This window comes from Chionomys nivalis, chromosome 11 (genome assembly GCF_950005125.1).
Source record: "Chionomys nivalis chromosome 11, mChiNiv1.1, whole genome shotgun sequence".
Classification (NCBI taxonomy): domain Eukaryota; kingdom Metazoa; phylum Chordata; class Mammalia; order Rodentia; family Cricetidae; genus Chionomys; species Chionomys nivalis.
Window position 1 is genome coordinate 12,164,695 of NC_080096.1, and position 18,731 is coordinate 12,183,425.

General features: G+C 51.8%; 1 protein-coding gene and 1 pseudogene across 5 annotated transcripts in view; one reads left to right on the plus strand and one right to left on the minus strand.

Moving 5' to 3' along the window:
* The window catches only part of Arhgef10l (Rho guanine nucleotide exchange factor 10 like), a 123,884-nt gene that overhangs the window by 19,069 nt on the left and 86,084 nt on the right, over positions 1-18,731 (plus strand). For all 5 annotated transcript variants that reach the window (XM_057784345.1, XM_057784346.1, XM_057784347.1 and 2 more), the window contains exon 2: positions 12,363-12,438. In XM_057784345.1, the coding sequence (XP_057640328.1) occupies positions 12,402-12,438 (37 nt within the window). In that variant the 5' untranslated portion in view covers positions 12,363-12,401. The remainder of the gene's footprint in view (positions 1-12,362; positions 12,439-18,731) is intronic.
* On the minus strand, positions 16,816-17,262 carry LOC130883669 (elongin-C-like; annotated as a pseudogene).

Here is an 18,731-nt window from a genome sequence, read left to right on the forward strand (position 1 = left end):
GGAGCTGTTTTGAGTGACCATAGCCTGGGAACAGAGAGTTATCCCAAATTCCATGTCCTAGTGCGGAAGCAGTTTTATGAAATTTTTGTAGTTTTACAGAGCAGAGAAAGTCACAAACCAAGGCGAGCTGAAAACGCATTGGTGGGTGCATCATCAGAGAGGCGGGTTCAAAGAGTTTCCTATAGGCTCAAGATGCTATCTGAGGACATTCTTAGCTTTTGGATTGGCAGAAGCCAGTGATCTGCTTGGTCAATAGATAGCAAAATGTTTTATCTATTGCCACAGATGTTAATTCTAACCTAGGAACCAAGGGATGATTGATTGTTTTTAGAGGACCACTCTTAGCCCAAGATAAGATAATTAGCTTTTGGACCTGCAACATTCCACCCCCCCCCCCCCCCCCGAACTGCACTTCTAGTCCAGCCGTCAGTCTCTGCAGCCAGGTGTCTTTTAGGAGTTTCCTTAGACTTTCCTTCCTTCCGTCCATCCCTCACTCACTGGGTCCCTCTAGCCCCTCTGGGTGCCAGACTGTGTTCCCGGAACTGTGGCTAGAGTGTGACAACGGTCCAGCATGCCCTGCCTCTGTGGCAGCCACTGGCTAGGAAGGAGGAAGTGATAGAGCACACACCTAAGGTGTGAGGATTAGCTAAATTAGCCGAATGCTGGCTTACCTGGCATGTGCAGAACCCTGGGTCCAATCCGCAGAACCTCATAAACCAGATATGGGGGCCCAAACCTATAATTCCAGCACTTGGGAGGTAGAGGCAGGGGGGGATCAGAAGTTTAAGGTCATCCTGGCAACGTAGCAAGTTCGAGGCCAGTCTGGGCTTGCGGAGGACCCCGATTCAGTTTCCAGCGTACACACCAGGCTTCTCATAGTTCAGAGCTCCAGTGCCAGGAGCTCCAATGTCCTCCTCTGGCCTCTGTGAGGAAGAGGCCCAACATCTATAGCAAAGATGTCATGAAGTAGTGAAGGGAGGGGACGTAGGGATGAGGGCCACATTATGAGCCGTTTGCAGGGGGCCATGCTCATAGGATGACCTCGGAGCAGAGGAGATAGCGACGGAGATAGCCAGGTGGATCCACACAGGAAGAACAATCTAGGCAGAGGGAAGAACAAGGGCTGGGGCCCTGAGGTAGACATGTGCGTTGCTGTTTAGGGAACTTCACGGTAGCCCTGACTTGAGTGGGGTGAGCTGTGGAGGAGAGGTAGAAGTGGAAGCAGGGAGGAGGTGAACGCCTCATGAGTCAAGATGTGGCAGGAACTTGTGAGGGTTCCAAACAGGATTACTGTGGCTCCCATGCTGAGCACAGAAGCACAGGGAGGAGGGAGCTGTGGGAGACCCATAGGGTTATAATAACAGTCCAGGTTAGTGATGCTCATGGTTTGGGCCAGGTGGTGAGACATGCTCAGGCCCTGGGCATGCCTCAAAGAAAGACAGTGAGGTTGTGAACTAATAGGACAGGGGACTGGACTTGGCCCCCAGGCACCGGCGGGAGCAGAACTTCTGTTGTGGGCTGTCAAGGGAGCTGGCCACCAGAAGGAGCAGGTGGCCAACTGTCTATGGGGCTGGTCCACGGGTTGGTGTGAACTCAGTGAGGTTCACACTTCAATGACAACGGGAGTAAGGGTGCCTAGCAGGCAGCAGGCAAGAGGCTGGTGTGCAAGGGAAGGTCAGACCTGGGCCATTACTGTGGAGACAGCAGCGGGTGGGGTGGGGAACCACAAAGTGGGTGAGATCACTGGAACAGAGAACAGGTAGACACTGTCTGGTTTGAGGTTGAGACTGGGAGGATCTAAGTTTGAGGTGTGAAATGGACCAGGGGTGGGTATGGGGTGTGGAGGAGGCAGGGAAACTGGGAGGCTGAGATGGAGGAAGGGAAGATGAAGGACGGGAGCAGGGGGTGTGTGGACTGAGCATGCGGGCTGGGGGGGGGTGTTGAGGTCTCTCTACTGGCTCTTGTATTCTAGGGCTTCTGGTGTCCTGGGGAGTGAGCAGACACCCCCTTGCGGGAGAGAGCAGGAGAGCTGCAGACAGCACCCAGCCATGCTTCTTAGGAGTCTTTTGTAGAGATGGGCAGAGAAGTGGGATGCCCGTAGGGTGAGGGAGGATCCTCCTCTTCATTCTCCCTTCCCTCCCTCTCTCCCTCCTTCCCATGGCAGGGTCTCATGTAGCCCAGGTTGACCTTAAACTTGTTGTGTAGTCAAGGATAAGCTTGAACTTATGACCCTTTACCCTGCACCTTCCAGAGTGCTGGGACAGGCGTGCATCCTTATGCCAGGCTTTGCATGGTGCTAAGATTTGAACCCAGGACGTTGTGCATGCTCGGTGAAATACTCGAGTTAAATTTTAGCTCCAGCAAAGGTCCGGGGTGTAGCCCTGGTTGGCCTCAACTTTCAAGGTAGACTAGGCTGGCTTCCAATATGTGGCAACCTTGCCCCTGTCTCCCAAGTGCTGGGGTTACAGGCATGAATCACCCTGCTTGCTGAGTCTCTGTTTTTACGGTGGGCAGGAACGTTGCCTTAGAGAGAGCTAAGATGTGTGCTAATGGCCTCAACCACAAAGAGACATCGCTTCTCCACACCACACACTCCTTCTGCTTCCACACCCGAAGTTTTATCTCATTCCGGTGTCAGCACAGAGGGCAGGTGAGGAACAGGTGTCTCACGCTGCTCCATTGACATGTACTGACATGTGAATTGAAGGCAATAACAGGACAGGCAGGTACTCCTGCTCAGAGAGGTGGCAAGAGGCCCACTGGCTCTTGTGTATGTGTGTGCGCGTGTATATGCGCGTGTGCACATGTGTATGCATGTGTGTGCCTTTCAGGGGTGGGACTCAGGCTGTCAGGCCTGCAGGGTCAACACTTTCACCTGCTGGGCCTTACTGAGCACAGTCCCAACCTGAATTCTTAGCTTTTGGAGTCTCTGTGCATGATCCACATGGTCTGGAGGGCTGGAGGCCACAGGGAGGGGCCCCAGAAAGGTGGGTGCTTTGTACTAGGTCCATACCGAGGTCTTTGCTGCCCTGCTGGGTGGGGTGCCATTGGACCATGGTGGTAAGGTCTGTGGGTGTGGAGGGAGGGATGATGGGCAGGTTAGCGCCCACCTGAGCCTGTGCTCAGCTCCCAGCAGCGGTTGCATGGTCCTCTTAGTGTGAGGACCCTTGGTGGCCTGGTCAGGTGCCAGGTCAAGTTGATTCCTCTTCCCATCCCTGGGAGCCTCCACTGCTCAGTATGCTTGGACCCATTTCACTCACACAGTGGAGTTAGCCCAGCTTGTATGCGGTGCGCTCCATGGGTGCTTGGCCTCCCTGTGGCATCTGCCTGGAGGTGGGTCACGATACTCTTCTGCCCCTGTCCAGGGGCCTGCCTGTCAGAAATCTGGGCTAGGCCGTTCCTAGTATAGAGCCTGTACCTGCCCCATGTGCCTACCACTTGAGGACACGTACCTGGGGTCCTCTGCAGGCTAGGCTAACAGGAAGTAGGTATTGGGCTCATGAAAAATGTTTATTGAATGGCAAAAGGGTGAGGGACTTGGGGTGCAAGGGTAGAGGTGAGGTTAACCCTCTAGTGGTCAGGGCAGGTAAATTGGAGTCAAGAGGATATTCAAAAAAATGTGATATGGTCTTAACTGTGTTGAGGCCATGTGTGGACTTTTAATGCTTCTGGCATTTGGGGCTGGATGTAGTGGACATGTGTCTGTGCCTTTCCTATCCATACTCTCGTGTATGTTACGATGCCCGCCCCTGACACCTTGGCTCTAACCTACCACCTTTCCTCTGCCGACATCTGAGGCTATCGAGCCTCAAAGATCATCATTCCCCATGTGACCCTGGCCCAGTCCCTTGACCTGTGGTCACAAAAATGAGGGTGGCTGAACCCCCTCTTAGTCTGTCACATTGCCTGATGAGTGGCTTCCTTTTCCAGGTAGGCAAGCTGAGTTGGGCCAGGCTAGTGGGGTGATGGGAGACAAGCTCAAGCCTCAAGCTTAGCCAACTCTGCTCTCCAGATCACAGCTCAGGATGCTAGGAGCCCAGGGACCCCAGAGAAGGTGATGGAACAGTGCTGGCTCTAGGAGGCTTTTCATATGCACGCCAGTTTCTGATTCCCAGGCTGGCTGGACCCTGGGGACAGCAGGGTTAATGTGTCTGGGACTGGGAGGGGGGAGGGGAGAGGAGGCCCAGAGCTGAGTCCGGTGCTGCCAGGCGCCCTTACTTGCTGGATCTAGCAGCTTCTCTGGACTGACTCTGGTTTCCAGGGCAACAGACCCCAGGGTCCCCTCTGGCCAGGCTGTGGGGCGGCTCCTTCCCGCAGAGGCCTGGGGGTGGTGCCTCTCATCCTTTCTTGATCATTGACTGGCCTAGGAGATCTGTGGGGTGGGGTGGGGGCACCTACGCTGAGATGTGACAAGCCGTCCTTTGTTCCCAGGCTGCCTTCATTGACTAAGCCTCGCCCACTTTCAGGGAGGAGAGACTCCCTCCCTGCTCCCTGCAAAGAAAGGAAGTTAAGAGACAGGACCTGAATGACCCAATGTCTGGGGCCTCAGTGCCTTAGTGGCCCAAAGGGGAGGAGCCAGGCCCTGCTGTCTCTTTGGTCCACTCTGCCACCCCCTGCATGTCCTTTCTTCAAACAGTGGCGGCTGAAGCACAGCCCTGCTCTCTCTTCCAGTGCTTGCAAACTCAATGACTTGGGGACATCCTTCATCCCTCTCAGGCACTGGTTCTTCTGACCGATACCTTGCCAGTCCTTAGCTGGAAGAAGTCCCGCTGAGGCTTTGCCTGACTATCCGTAAAATAGGATCTCCTGGGTAGGGCATTCGTGAAGAACCTGCAGAGTCACCCAGTGCCATCCCCGCCTTTGATGGGAGCCCCCTTAGTGTTCAGTTGCCCCCCTGGAGCGCAGCCGAAGCTGGGTCCACACCCCTCTCACACAAGTGGTTTCTCTTTGCTCATTTTCTTGGTTGAGCTGGTGGTCCTTGGGAGTCTCCACCCAGTAGCCCGTGGTGCTGAGGGATTCCAAGGGCCAGGCTTTGCGTAATAGCTGTGGTGCCCCCTCCTGGCTGGTACTCAACCCCACTTTCTGCTCAGTGCCAGCTTCCTTTACAACCTCGGTTTCTGGACAGGGTGGAGTCCTCCCGGGGAGGGTTTTCGTGCGCAGCTTCCCCTCTATTCATCTGAAACTCACCTGTCTCTACAGTTGCCCTAGGTCTGCACCCCTGTTCTCAAGCAGGGAGATGCTCTCTATTTAGTTGGGCAGCTATTATAGGCACTTGCTGTAGGCCACACCCTGGCTACTGTTCCTGATGCAGCCATGAAGTGCAGCCAAGTGCATCCCAGGGCTTCTGGGCCAGTGAGCAAGACCCCTGTAATAGGGGCAGTGTCACCAACCTTGTGTGCGTTCCCATGTTCTTTCGAAAATAACCTCTGGGCTTAGGACTGGTCATATCCCAAATCAGCACCTCTGTGTGATCTTTTTAGAGAGCGCCATAGCCAGGCCCCAGAAGCCACTGTGTGAGGTGAATCAAGGGAAGGATCTCAATGGAGAAAGTAGGACTGGGTTTTGATGGCTTAGTAGGCGTCTGATGGAGAGAAGATTCCATCTGGAGAGAACAGACAACCCGAACAAAGGCCCAGAGATCTGAAGCAGGTTCCCACTGTCCCGCACAGCAGAATTCCAGGACAGGCAAGGAGCTGCTGAGACCAGAGGGGACAGGTGAGGGGCTAACCTGGACTAACCTTGCTTAGAACCTGGATGAGGAAGGGACTGATCAGAGTGGGCAGTCTGTGGGATAGTCACTGGGTTGCCCGAGGTGGGAGTTAGAGAAACTCTGGGGGACAGTGGGCCGTGGGGCGAGCTTAGGTCCCATCCAGCCCAAGCTCCTTACTACCCACGTCTCCATTCTTCACCCTTGCCGGTCTACCCCCCTCCCCCACACACACACATACAAGAGACAGACATACTGCCTCTGAGGCTGGAGTTCCTCAGTTGGGAGCCCAGGACACAGCCTGTTCCCTGTGCCTCATTCAAGGATAGCCAGAAGCTGCCTGGTGCAGACTAGGGCTGCCCCTCCCCCTCCCCAGCCCTTCCTGAGTACTACTCCCCCCCCCCTCGTTCTTCTAAGTCTGGTTTATTCACAGTCCTTTCCGAAGTCTGGGTCCCCCGGGAGTGTTTCCTTGGGTTTGTGAGTGTGGAAGGGGGATGAGAGCTGCTCAGAGAGTTACACAAACACACACACACACACACACACACACACACACACACACACACACTGCCTAGGAAATTAGTTCAACTGCTGAACCGGCCACCACCAACCTAGACTTTGATCTCCCGAGGGAGGGAAAACCCCAGGGAAACCAGGGCCAGCTGATTGGATTACTAGCTGGGAGGGAAGTCATGTCTGAGTGAGCTGCTGTGGAGGGTGCTGGGTGCTTCTTCTCTGGGGTTTGGTCACGGAGCTCCGTGCAATCTTGCCACCATGCATACTCCAGAGCCCAGACCTTCTCCCGTGTCCCCCTGTTGAGTACCACCCCAAAGAGCAGATTCCTCCACCCCGTTCTGCATAATGTGGCAGAAAAGGGAGCAGCTCTGGGGTCCACTTGCCTCTCCAGTCTCATTTTGAAAAGGTGCGTGCAAGAAGGGATAATCTGTATTCCCACCACCCAAATATCACATGGCTGGCGTCTCAATTTTAACAGTGGCCACGCTGGCTATGGTGGAATTTCTTGTGGTCATGGAAAGATCATGTCCAACACTTCTTCTTACATCTTAACTCAGGACAGCTCTCGGTTCTGGACAGGTATTCCCTGTCATGGCTGGCACAGCCAGAGCTGAGATTTCTGCTCAGAAGCGCCTGGCTATAGATTCCTACTTTGAGCCACGGCCTTCGCAGCCATTGGCTGGCTTATGCTACACACACTTGGGAAGGCTCTTTCTTCCCTTTCCCTCAACTCAGTTTCCACTTCTGAGTAGTGACAGCATCACCTTGGGGCCAATTTCTGATTTTTGAGGGTGTGCTGATGATCATGGTGGGGTGAAGGCAGGAGGGTCAGAAGTTTAAGGTTATCCTGAGCTAGGTAGTACATCTGAGGCCAACCTGGGCTACATAAAATCCTGTCTCAAACAAGAAGAAAATGCCGATGGATTAGTGTGGCCCACAAGTTCTGAGACCTGGGTTCTGTCCTTAGTGTTACCACCAACCAGAGAAAGCGTGGGTGGTTTTCATAGTGTGAATGGCCGCATTTTCTTTCCCTCCTCAGTGCTCAGGGCTACCAACACAGACAGTAAAAGGAAGACCATCCTACCACATCTGCCTGCATGTCAGCCTTTGTTTGTTTCTTTTTCTTCTGACATAGGTTTTCTCCATGTAGCTATGGCTGTCCTGGAACTTGCTCTATAGAGCAGGCTGGCCTTGAACTCACAGAGATCCACCTGTTTCTGCTGCCCCAGTGCTGGGATTAAAGGCGTGCACCACTATCACCTGTCTGTATATTGTGGTTTTATCCTGGCTCTGCCTGCACGGCCCCTTTTCTCTTTGCACTGCTAATATACAGCAGGGGTGTGGAGGTTGGGGTTCGGTGCACAATTCTTGCAGGCCTGTGCAAAGCCCTGGGCTCAGCCCTCAGCCTGGCATGACCTGGATGTGCACACATCTGTAATCCCAGCACGCGGGAGGTGAGCACAGAGGAGCGGAAGTTCAGAGTCTGCTTCGGCTACAGAGGGCCAGCCTGGCCTATCTATATGAGACCTTGTCTCTAAACAAATAAAAAACCAAAATAAAAAACGAGAGGAAAAAGAAATGTGGCAAAGGCTCTGGGATGGCTGGATGGACCTTTGTGCTCTGCCCGCCACTTCCAGGTGTCTGTTACGTCTTCTCCTTCATGAGAGCCCGCCACAAGAAAGGCTCCTACCTCACAGCATCACACCGCAGTCATAGAGCTACAGCTCCCTTCGTGGAAGCTTCCAGAACTTGCATAACTCAGGGAAAGTTAATAAGCATCAGGCACCCAGCCGAGCAGCTCTTGTCCTGCCTATCATTCTCATCTACTTTCTAGTTGGTTCCTCTGGATTGCGGCCTTGAGGCCTCTGGGCAGGCGTGTGCACACCCACCGCACAGAAGCAAAGCCCAGAGCTCCGAGAGGCGAGGAGAGGCCATGAGCATACAGAGAGGGGCCAACTCAGCCTCCACAAAGATCCCAGCACCCCGGGATGCTACCCCAGATCCTCAGGACTGCAAGTACTGAGGTTTGGGTCTCCTGGACTCCTGTGGTACGAAATCCTGAGAGACCTATTTACTGCCTCTCTTTGTGGGATGACTGTCTGGGGACAGGTGTGTTCTGGTTGACCTCAGCCGTCCTGCACAAGGTCCTGTGGGAAAGGTCCTAGATCCCCATTTTATAGGTGTGGACACCAGGCTCTGCTGAGCTGAGCTGTCTGTGGTCACATGGGACTCTGAAACAAACTGGTTGTCACAGCTTGTGTCTTATGTGTTAGCCAAAGGAAGACCGACTAGCAGGGACCGGTGTCCCTGATTCCTCTTTGAAAGTTCCGCCTGTGCCCCCTGTCTTTCTTGTTGCCCACTAGGGCCTGTAGAAGGGGCTGTGGGCAGCTTTGAGGCAGCCCCCATATCCTTTGGAGACTAATGGCTTTGGGAAGTGGCAGCCACAGGCCTGTGGGTGTAACAGGACTCACTAACATATGTCCTTGCCCGGAGGAGTTTCCAGGGATGCCAGTCAGCCTGGATCAGGTGCTTCCAGAGTCCAATCCCGACGTCCAGGGCAGCAGTGTAGCAGGGGCCTGGCATCAGAGCCCCATACTGTGTCCTGCTCATTCAGTTGCTCCCCTTGGCTGTGTAACCTCAGGCAAATCTTTAACCTCTCTGGCCTCTCTTCTCTGTAAAAGATGGGATGGTGAGGGACTTATATGGAAAACACTATAGAAAAGTTTCTGTTCCATACTGATGCGTGCATTCCTGTCTAGAGCAACTTAGGCCCCGAAGAATGAGCAGGAGGGGAGGATGTGGGAATTCTGAGCCTGGAGAGGAAGGTCTCTGCTGTCACTATCAAGCCATCTTTGTGAGGCTGGGTGATGATGCCTTTGTTTTTCTTTCTGTGAAATGGGCATTTGTTCTCCTGCCTTTGGGTCCCAGCGCTCACAACGGAGAGCTGAGGGGTCGAACCCACCAGGAGTCCTGCAGAACAGCTATGTGGCTGTACGCCTATCTTCAGTTTGCCAATGGGGTGACATCAGTCCCTTCATGGGTATTTATCTTTACAGACTTGTGTTTTTAGGGATGAACCCTGAAGGCTGTGAACTCATCTCCCCAAGACCCAGCTGGGGTCAGGGCAGGGAAGACGATGTTTAATGCCAACTCGTTCATAACACCAGGAGACTGGGGCAGCTTCTGCCTGTGCAGCCACGGGCGATTATGATTTTCGAGTGGATTGGAAGGCTGTCTAGGGCGAGTCCAGCGCTGCTGTGTGCTGTTGGAGAAGGGAGGTTGGGCTGGGAAATGGCTCAGTGTGTCAGAGCACTTGCTGTGTGAGCATGAGGTCCTGAGTTCAAGTCTTCAGTGCCATACAAAGCCAGATGTGGCCACAGGCTTGCCTATAACTCCAGCACTTTGTGTGTGTGTGTGTGTGTGTGTCGAGATGGGGATGGGGGTGCCATACAAAGCCAGATGTGGCCGCCATACAAAGCCAGATGTGGCCACGGGCTTGCCTGTAACTTTAGCACTCTGTGTGTGTGTGTGTTTGGGTGGGGGTGGGGGAGATAAGAAGATTGCTGGGGACACATACACACATAATTAAAATAATGTTTATTTCAAGCTGGGGAGGTAGCATGGTGGCAGACTGCTTGTCTAGCACCCATGAGCCCCTGGGTTCTATACCCAGTGTCAGAAAGCAAACAAACCCATTTCCGCATGCACTGTTCTGAAATCAATAAGAATTAAACCAAAACCAAAACCAAGCTGTGATAACAGTGATAACAGGGGTCACATACAAGGCCCTGGGTTCTATACCCAGTGTCAGAAAGCAAACAAACCCATTTCCTAAAGCACACACTGTTCTGAAATCAACAAGGATGTAACCGAAACCAGTGACAGTGCAGGGGTCTCTGTGCTTCCATGTGAACAGACTGAGAGGTGTACAGTGGTCTCATGTGTGCAGGGACTATGCTCCAAGATCCTCAGTGATAGTATTCAACGCTGTGCACGCTTTGGAAGCAGGCCTGGCATGAAGCTCAGACCCCAGACAGCATAACATGCTAGTGATGACAAGCAGTAAGGAGGTTGAACAGCGGTAGGCTCTCACCCCTCTGGTTCCTACATGGCATCTTGTGCCCCCTCTGGTAGTGAAGGGAGATGCCCAGTGCCCTGGTAATGAGATGGAGTGAGGCAGGAGATGTGGGTGTGCAGTAGAGCATTGGGCTGTGGTCCAGGGAACAACAGCAGAGCCATGGTGACGTGCTTGACTTGGGGTGGCTGAACTAGAAGACAGCATCATGAGTAAGGGAGGGGACAGCAGAATAAACTTGTGGCAGCCGGTGAATATGTTGGATTGCTCTAGAAATTGTTTCATTTTTTTATTTTTTGTTTTTGTGTTTTGTTTTTTGAGACAGGGGTTCTCTCTGTAGCCCTGGCTGTCCTAGAACTTGCTCTGTAGATCAGCCTGGCCTTGAACTCATGGAGACCTGCCTGCTTCTGCCTTCCGAGTAGTGGGATTAAAGGCGTATGTCACCACATCCAGATAAAATCTCTTAAGAAACTAACATTAGCTGTTTCTGGGAGCTTGGAACCTGGAGTATAAGGGAGATTGTATGTGTGTGTGTGTGCGTGCGTGTGTGTGTGTGTATGCACATGTATGTGTGAGCACACACATGCATACGTGTGCATGTGTGTGCCTGGTGCCCACAGAATCCAGAAGAGGACATCAGATCCCCTAGAACTGAATTATAGACAGTTGTGAGCTACCATGTGGATGCATAAAATCAAAATCAGCGCTCTTAACCATTGAGCCGTTTTCTCCAGCCCCATAAAGATTCCGTAAGGAAGCCGGGCGGTGGTGGCGCATGCTTTTAATCCCAGCATTCGGGAGGCAGAGGCAGGCGGATCTCTGGGAGTTCGAGGCCAGCCTGGTCTACAAGAGCTAGTTCCGGGAGAGGCACCAAAGCTACAGAGAAACCCTGTCTCGAAAAACCAAAAAAAAAAAAAAAAAAAAAAAAGATTCCGTAAGGAGCACAGACATATCTGTCGTTGGTTTGAATCTGCGCCTTCCTAACTGTGTGATCTTGGGCGAGTTGCAGGCACACTCTGGACCTCATTTTCTCATCGTACGTATCGGTCTCCACAGGACTTGTTACGGCCTAGAGTGACCTCTGAACAGGAGGCTCTCCATGAATGTCACTGTCACCGTTTTTTGCTGTTGTTGTCCTCTTTGAACATTCCGTTTTTATTCGGTCAGTTAGTAGAAATAAAAGGAAAACAGGCCCCAGCCAGCTGGTGACAGGGTCAGGCGAATGGACAGACTTCTCTGCTCCTTCTTCAGACCTGAGTTCCTCCCTGTAGGGAGATCTAGAGGGGCAGCTACCAGGTCAGAGGTTCAGGGTACGTCTCCCTGCTCTGTAAGGGACACCAGGCAAGGTTGCTCCGAGTCTGGGGAACCGTCCCATTGTGCTTGGCCCTGCTGTATGTGTAAGCTCCACGAGATAGGAGTGGCCTCTGCCTTCTGGGCAGAAAGCTACTCCAGCTTGGAGCATTTGGATTCTATCCCCATCCTGGGCCATATACCTCTCTGTAGCCCTTTGCCCTGTAGCTCTACAGCTGTATTCCTAGGCTGGTGGCTGCTTGCCAGCAGGGCAATGTGACAGGGCAGGCCAGTGAGAAATGAAGAGAGAGAGTAGCTTTGTAGCAGGATTCAGGAGGGGTCCGGTGAGACGTTAGACCCATGGGAACCTGTGGTGATGGAGACCCCATGAGGAGGAAGTGTCCAGACTTGTCCGTGATATTCCAGTCCAGGGCAATACGGTTTCTGGAGCTTGGGGACCTTGGTGACTCAAGTGTGACTCCAGGCCTGGGCTAGAGGACGTGGGAGGGACCCTCTACAGTGGCCCAGAGGCTCTTATGGGCCCCTTGACAGTGGGCTAAGGCATACTGTGGCTGTGGTGGATTCTGGGGCGATGGGTCTATTCTGCTTTGCAGCTGCAGGTTTTTCTGTAAGTTAATGATTTATGCTGGGTGGAGGCTGGGCTTATCTGGGGCTGCCGGGAAGAGTGTGAGCGGGGCTGGGTCGGAGCATGACTTCCAAGCCAGGCTCCCTTGCTGTGGTGGTTATCTGACCGAGTCTCTGGCCTTCTTTCCACAGGCGAGCAGTGAGGACGGTGCTAGCGTGAGCTGGACTCTGATGGCTTCCTCGAGCCCTCCTGCACAGCCTGCCGTAGGTACTGTACCCCAGGGGCCCGGGGGCACGGGTGAGCTGTGCTGGCTTTGGGCAGACTGTGTTCTCCTGGCTGTGTGCCCTGTGTCTCCATCTGCTTCAGGTTCCCTGTCCACAAGATGGAGTCCTGTCTTTAGAGTAAATGCCAGGCATCTCCTGATGTTTTAGCTATTCACCCAAGATCCCTTGCAGAGACGGACAGTTTGGGGACTGGGACGGAGAGACACTGGGGGCTGAGGTGGGTCAGTTGCAGGTGCAAATGGGATTGAAGGAAAGGGTTTGACTATAAGGATGGATCATAGAGGTATCTCAGTCTTGACCAATTTATGAAAAGAAGGGAAAAAAAAAGGAATGTATTTACCCAACAAAACCACTTGTTGATCTAGAATTCAACCCAGCTTCCTGTGTTTTATTTGGCATCCCCTTCAATGGGGCCCCAGATACCGCACAGTGGCATCTATGGTTGCCTTACCCACAAGCCCAGCTTCCTGTCTTCTTGTCTCCCTCTGCCACCCTCCCCAACTCCCCAGAGAGGGAAGAGAATAAATTTGCTGCCAGCCAGAGCCCCTCCATTACTGACCTGGTCTGAGTTTGGATCCTGACCCTGCCATCACTTACACTGTAAGCTCAGTCAGTGATGGGACTTGGTGTCTCTGCAGCTCAGTGTCCTTGTCCTTAAACGTGGGGTAATAATAATGACACCCTCTTCAGTGCTGTTGCAAGGTTTAAAACATACATAAAGAAGTGTGTGTGGCAACCAATGCTCACTGAATGGGAGCGTGTGTCACTGAAGGGCGTGGCAAACCTGTGTGGGTCACTTTTGAGTGCCTACGCCCTGGTGGGGCCCGAAGATGGGTCTCTTACACTCTGGAATGTTCCCTTGTGAAGTACAAGGAATCCACTAGTTTGTGGTTCCACTCAGCGGACTGCTTTCTAGTAGCAATATGGCTTCCCAGTGTTTTGCCTGGTAGACTCACTTAGGTTGGCTCTCTTGAGGCCTGGGTGTGCCTGTCAAGGGCATGAGTGACTGACACCTGTCATGCCACCTGTCCAGATGGTTGGGAAGGGTTGGGCGTCCAATCACCATTGGCTGATCCAATCACCTCTGATGCGGAGCAGTGTGGGGTTGTTGGGGGGAGAGGGGAGGGCAGCCAGTTGGGAGGGGGAATCGTTTCTGTGCCAGGGGCCTTGGGTCCCTCTGGCTCCTGCTGCTGGGTCCCGAATCTTTTTCTTCTACCCTGAAGAAGGCCATTTGGGAAGTAAGAATGAAAGCAGAGCAGACCCATCCAGAGCCTCTGTTCTAAGGTTTTGACTGACAGCTGCCTCCGGGCTCTCCTGTCACCTTGTTGTCACGGTTGTCCCTTGTCTGTGTCTGGTTTTTAGTTCCCAAGGAAGGGATGCCCTCAGATACCTGGCTCATGCTGCCCACCCATGGTTCATGTCTGTGGTGTCCTGGGGGTCACTGACTTGTGCTGCACCGGCGAGCCACATCTACTCCCCATCCAAACATGTCACATGATTCTTCATCCTTCTGGCTCTCTGAGGGTAGCCTTATGCATGGTCCTTTCCAAGGCCTGGTAAGCACTAGCTGACTCCTCTTTGGGCAAGACCTTGTCTCTCCTAGTGCTTCCTTCCCCACCCAGGGTCCTCTGTGAGTGCTAAGACCTCAGCTAGTGTCTTAATTTTGCCACAATCCCTGACTCAGGGCACCAGGAGCAGCTGATTGGACTCATGGTGACACAGATGATAATAGCTGGAGATCTTTATACTCTCCAAGGAAGGAAGTGCAGAAGTGATCTGGGTCCCCAATACTCCATAGGGAGTCAGTGTGACAGGGGCTGGCCTGTGAGCTGGAAGGGACAGCTCATGTTAGCCAGGGACTTGGATGGGGCTCAGACAGGACTGTAATAATAGTAATGACCGTGGGAGAGCCAGGAGAATATGATGTGATAAATGACAATAATCTACCCGGCATCATTGTCATGTGACTAGCTGGTAGTGCCTGAGCTCAGCCCTCACACCAGGAGCCTCAGCGCTAACCTGTCTTTCCGCATCAGCCCTGGGAGCCAGGTAGGCCCGTGACCCCATTTTGATCGTAGAAACCAAGTAGAGCTGGATGATCAGGTATTGCCATACTTACCCTACAGCTGATGTCAGGACTGAGTGGAGCCCTAAGACCTTAGTCACTGTGGTGACACCTGCCATATGTGTGGAGAATCATCAGAGCGAAGACAGGACACTGAGAGGTTAGACATCCATGAAGCAGGATGGCTCTGTCTCGGACCCTCGCCACAGGGTGAGGCAGGCAGGGACTCTGTGGTCATTTACTTGGGACTAAAAAATTACTTTGAGAGCGGGGTGTGGCAGCGTATGTCTCAAATCTCAGCACTCCTTCCCACCACAGTGTGCCGGAGGCAGGAGGATCAGAAGCTCAAGGTCTTCCTAGGCTACATAGTGAGATTGAGACCTGCTTGGGCTAAATGAGACCGTGTCTCCAAAAACCAAACCACAGGGAGTCCCGGGGTCACCACGGCAGCCCCACTGACCAGTGGCAGAGAGCAGCCCAAGGAGGGGAGCAGGAGAAGATAAAAGAGGAAAGAACATCGTAGGCCCCGGAGGAGCAAGTGCAAATGTCCCGAGACAGAAGCTACTGAGCGCATTTTTGTACCAGCAAGAAGACCAGCGAGGCTGGAAAGAGAGAGAAAAGGGTTCTGCACACACATGCATCTTCATACATGTGTACGTATCCATGTATACAGACACATATGTACACACCATGCATATAATTAACACCATAGTCAAAACCAGAATCAAAACTGTGCTTGATGTGGGCTGGTGAGGTGGCTGAGCTGGTGGATAAAGGCTCTTGCTGCCAAGACTAGCCACCTAAGTTTGGTCCCTGGGACCCATGTGGCTGAAGGAGAGGACGTCCGCGTGTTGTCCTCTGACTGCCTCAAGAGCACCCTGGCACGTGAGCATCTACATATATACACACACGTGCAAATAAACAAGTTAAAAATTGTGCCTTTTGAGGCCAGCCTGGTCTACAAGAGCTAGTTCCAGGACAGGCTCTAGAGCTACAGAGAAACCCTGTCTTGAAAAAGATTTAAAATATCTGAAATTATCAACCCACACTGAGTGGATATTATTTGGTATTTTATTACCAAATGTGGTTTTCTTTCTTTTTTAATTTGTTTGTTTGTTTGTTTTTGAGACAGGGTTTTTCTGTATAGCCCTGGATGTCCTATAATTCATTCTGTAGACCAGGCAGGTCTTGAACTTACAGAGATCCACCTACCTCTGCCTTCTAAGTGCTGGGATTAAAGGTGTGTGCCACCACTACCCAACTCCAAATGTGGTTTATGAACGTCTCTGCATAATAATTATATATTTTTAGATATCTGAAATAATATACTTTTAGATATTATAAATTAAAATAATTATAATTTTTTTAGAGTTTAGATTTTTTTTTTTTTTTTTTTTGCTTTTTTCAAGACAGGGTTTTACTGTGTAACGGCTCTGGCTGTCCTGGATCTTACTTTGTAGACCGGGCTGGCTTCAAACTCACAGAGATCCATCTGCCTCTGCCTCCTGAGTATGGGGTTAAAGGTATATGCCACTACCACCAGGTTATATTTGATTTCTTTTATTTATTTATTTATTTATTTATTTACTTACTTATTTATTATTATGTATACAGTGTTCTGCCTGCATGTATGCCTGTACAACAGAAGAGGGCATGGAATCTCATTACAGACGGCTTGAGCCACCTTGTGGGTGCTGGGAATTGAACTCAGTACCTGTGGAAGAGCAGCCAGTGCTCTTAACCTCTGAGCCATCTCTCCGGCTGATAAATATCTGATTTATTAAAAAAAATTATTATGTGTGTGTGGGTGCACACACGTGTGTGTATGTGTGTGTGTGACATGTGCCTGTGGAGGTCAGAGGACAACACTCAGAGTGGTGCCTCTTCTTCCTCCTTTATGTGGGTTCCAGTGTGGAATAGAAGTTGTCAGGATACCGTCTTTGGGCCACAATCACCTTTACTCATTCCCAACTTATCTTTCTGATTCCATTATTTTTTTGAAAAAAGACTATTTTTCTGTATATGTGAGTGTATGTGCCTATGTCTGTGTCTTTGGAAGCCAGAAGGAGGCACTGGGTCCCCTTGAACTGGAGCCCCGTAGTTGTGAGCTGCTGCATGTGAGTGCTGGGACTTGAACTCAGGGCCTCTGTAAGCATTAACTGTCCGGCCATCTATCATCCCTCTAGTTCTCTCTCTCTCTCTCTCTCTCTCTCCTCCTTTCTCTCCCTACCTCCCTTTCTCCCTTCCTCCCTCTCTTTTTTTCTCTCTCTCTTTTCTTTCTTTTTTTTTTTAAATACTGAAAAAATTAACAGTTTATTATAATTTATTTTATTTAACAATCTAGGAAGTTCGCAGCCATGAGTAATTCCAGAGCTATTTCAGGTGCAATTGGGAATTCAGGAATCTCGGTGGAGCTGTTAGTGTAGCGGACCTTGTAGGTAAAGTACATGCACACTTTTGAGAGCACGTGCGAAGGGATCTCTCTAAAATTGACCTCATTGGTTTCATTTTCGGCAAATTGACCTGGTCCACTCAACACGGCCTTTATTGTTCCTGATGTTAATGCATGTTCTCTTTTTACAATAAATTAATGGCCATCAGAAGATATTAATTTGACATACATGGCGTCAGGGCCTTCACAGCCACCATAGGTTTTCTCTTCTCCATCCATTATGTTCTTATAAAATTCTACTTGATCCCACAGGAACTTCAGCAGTTTCCTGGTGAGGCGGAGACGCGGTCGGCTCACAGCTCCGTCTGGAGGAAGAGCGTTGTCGATCTCCCTCTCTCTTTTCTTTTTTCTTTTGAGGCAGGATCTTACTCTGCAGCCCAGACTGACTTCAGATCTAGTTCTCCTGCCTCAGTTTCCCTAGTGCTGTGATGACAGGTGTGAGCCACCACATCCAGCCAGAGAGCTGGTCTCCCATCTACATGTGTGCCTGAGTGTAATGTCTGGGGCCTCTCCAACAGTAGGAGAGACTGTTGGAATTGGGTGTGGCTGCCTGTCTGTTCATCTGCTGGCCCTTCCACCCTGCTTTCTGCTCTGCCCTTCTCCCCACCACTCATGTCTCCTGTGGTCTCAGGCAGGCTCCACAGTCTGTCATTCAAGTTGGAGCCCTTAGATTACTGATGCTGTGTTGGGGGCATCACCTGCCCCACAAATTTCTGACTAGTAGAGATGTGCTCCAAACACACAGTAATGTTTGGAGATTCTTTGGGGGGGTTATAACTGTAGGGCGCTACTGTCCTGCAGTGGAAATGCTGCGGAGCCCCCACAGTGTGCTGGAAGGATGCCATAATGACATTCACCTTCTCTGTGTCAGCTATACTGAGGCTGAAAACTTTTGAGGCCTTCAGCTGGGCTTAGGGAGTGCTGCTTTGCTTTTCCATTGTATGGAGGAGGGAACCGAGGCACAGAGATGTTGAGTGACAGGACTTTGCAGGGGTAAGATTCCGCTCCCAGCTATGTAGCTGCCTCGGGAGGACCCTCAGAGTTGGGAGTGCTCAGAGTACACTGTTGGAAACCCCGGTCCTTCGGTATTAGACTATAGCTTCCGAGCCCCACCTGGGACAGTCAGGCCCTGACAGTAAAGGGCACAGTCTGCTCAGGTATTTGGGATCCATAACTGGTCGGGATTACACGCCATACTGAATAAGCCTGTGCTGGCCATGCAAGGCCAGGGTGAAGAAAGCAAGAAGTGGGAGCAGAGGGAGGCACCCACAGTGTGCTTAGGGAGACTGCTGAGCTGAGCTGTGAAGAATGAGGAAGGGGACCGAGAACATACCAGGAGGGGAGAAGCAGGAAGCCAAGCCCTGCTGGAGGCCTCTGTACTGGGAACTCGGGTCTCAGACCTTGTTCCAGCCCTGCCCCAGCACCTGGGTGTCCTCTACCTGCCTTCCAGTCATAGCGTTCCCAGGGAACACACCAGCATGCAAGCACATAGAAACAGGCCTCTTTACATGTGTATTTAAAAGGACTGGGAACTCAGCCAGGCATGGTGGCGTGTGCCTTTAATCCCAGCACTTGGAAGACAGAGGCGGGTGGATCTCTGAGTTCCAGACCAGCCTGGTCTTCAAAGTGAGATCTTGTCTCAACAGACTATGAGAAGAGATGGTCAAGTAATGCCTCCACTGTCCTCTGCTCAGAGACCTGACCCAGTGCCCAAGATGCTTTGGGAACATAGCAGGACCCTGACGCTGCAAAGGCCTTG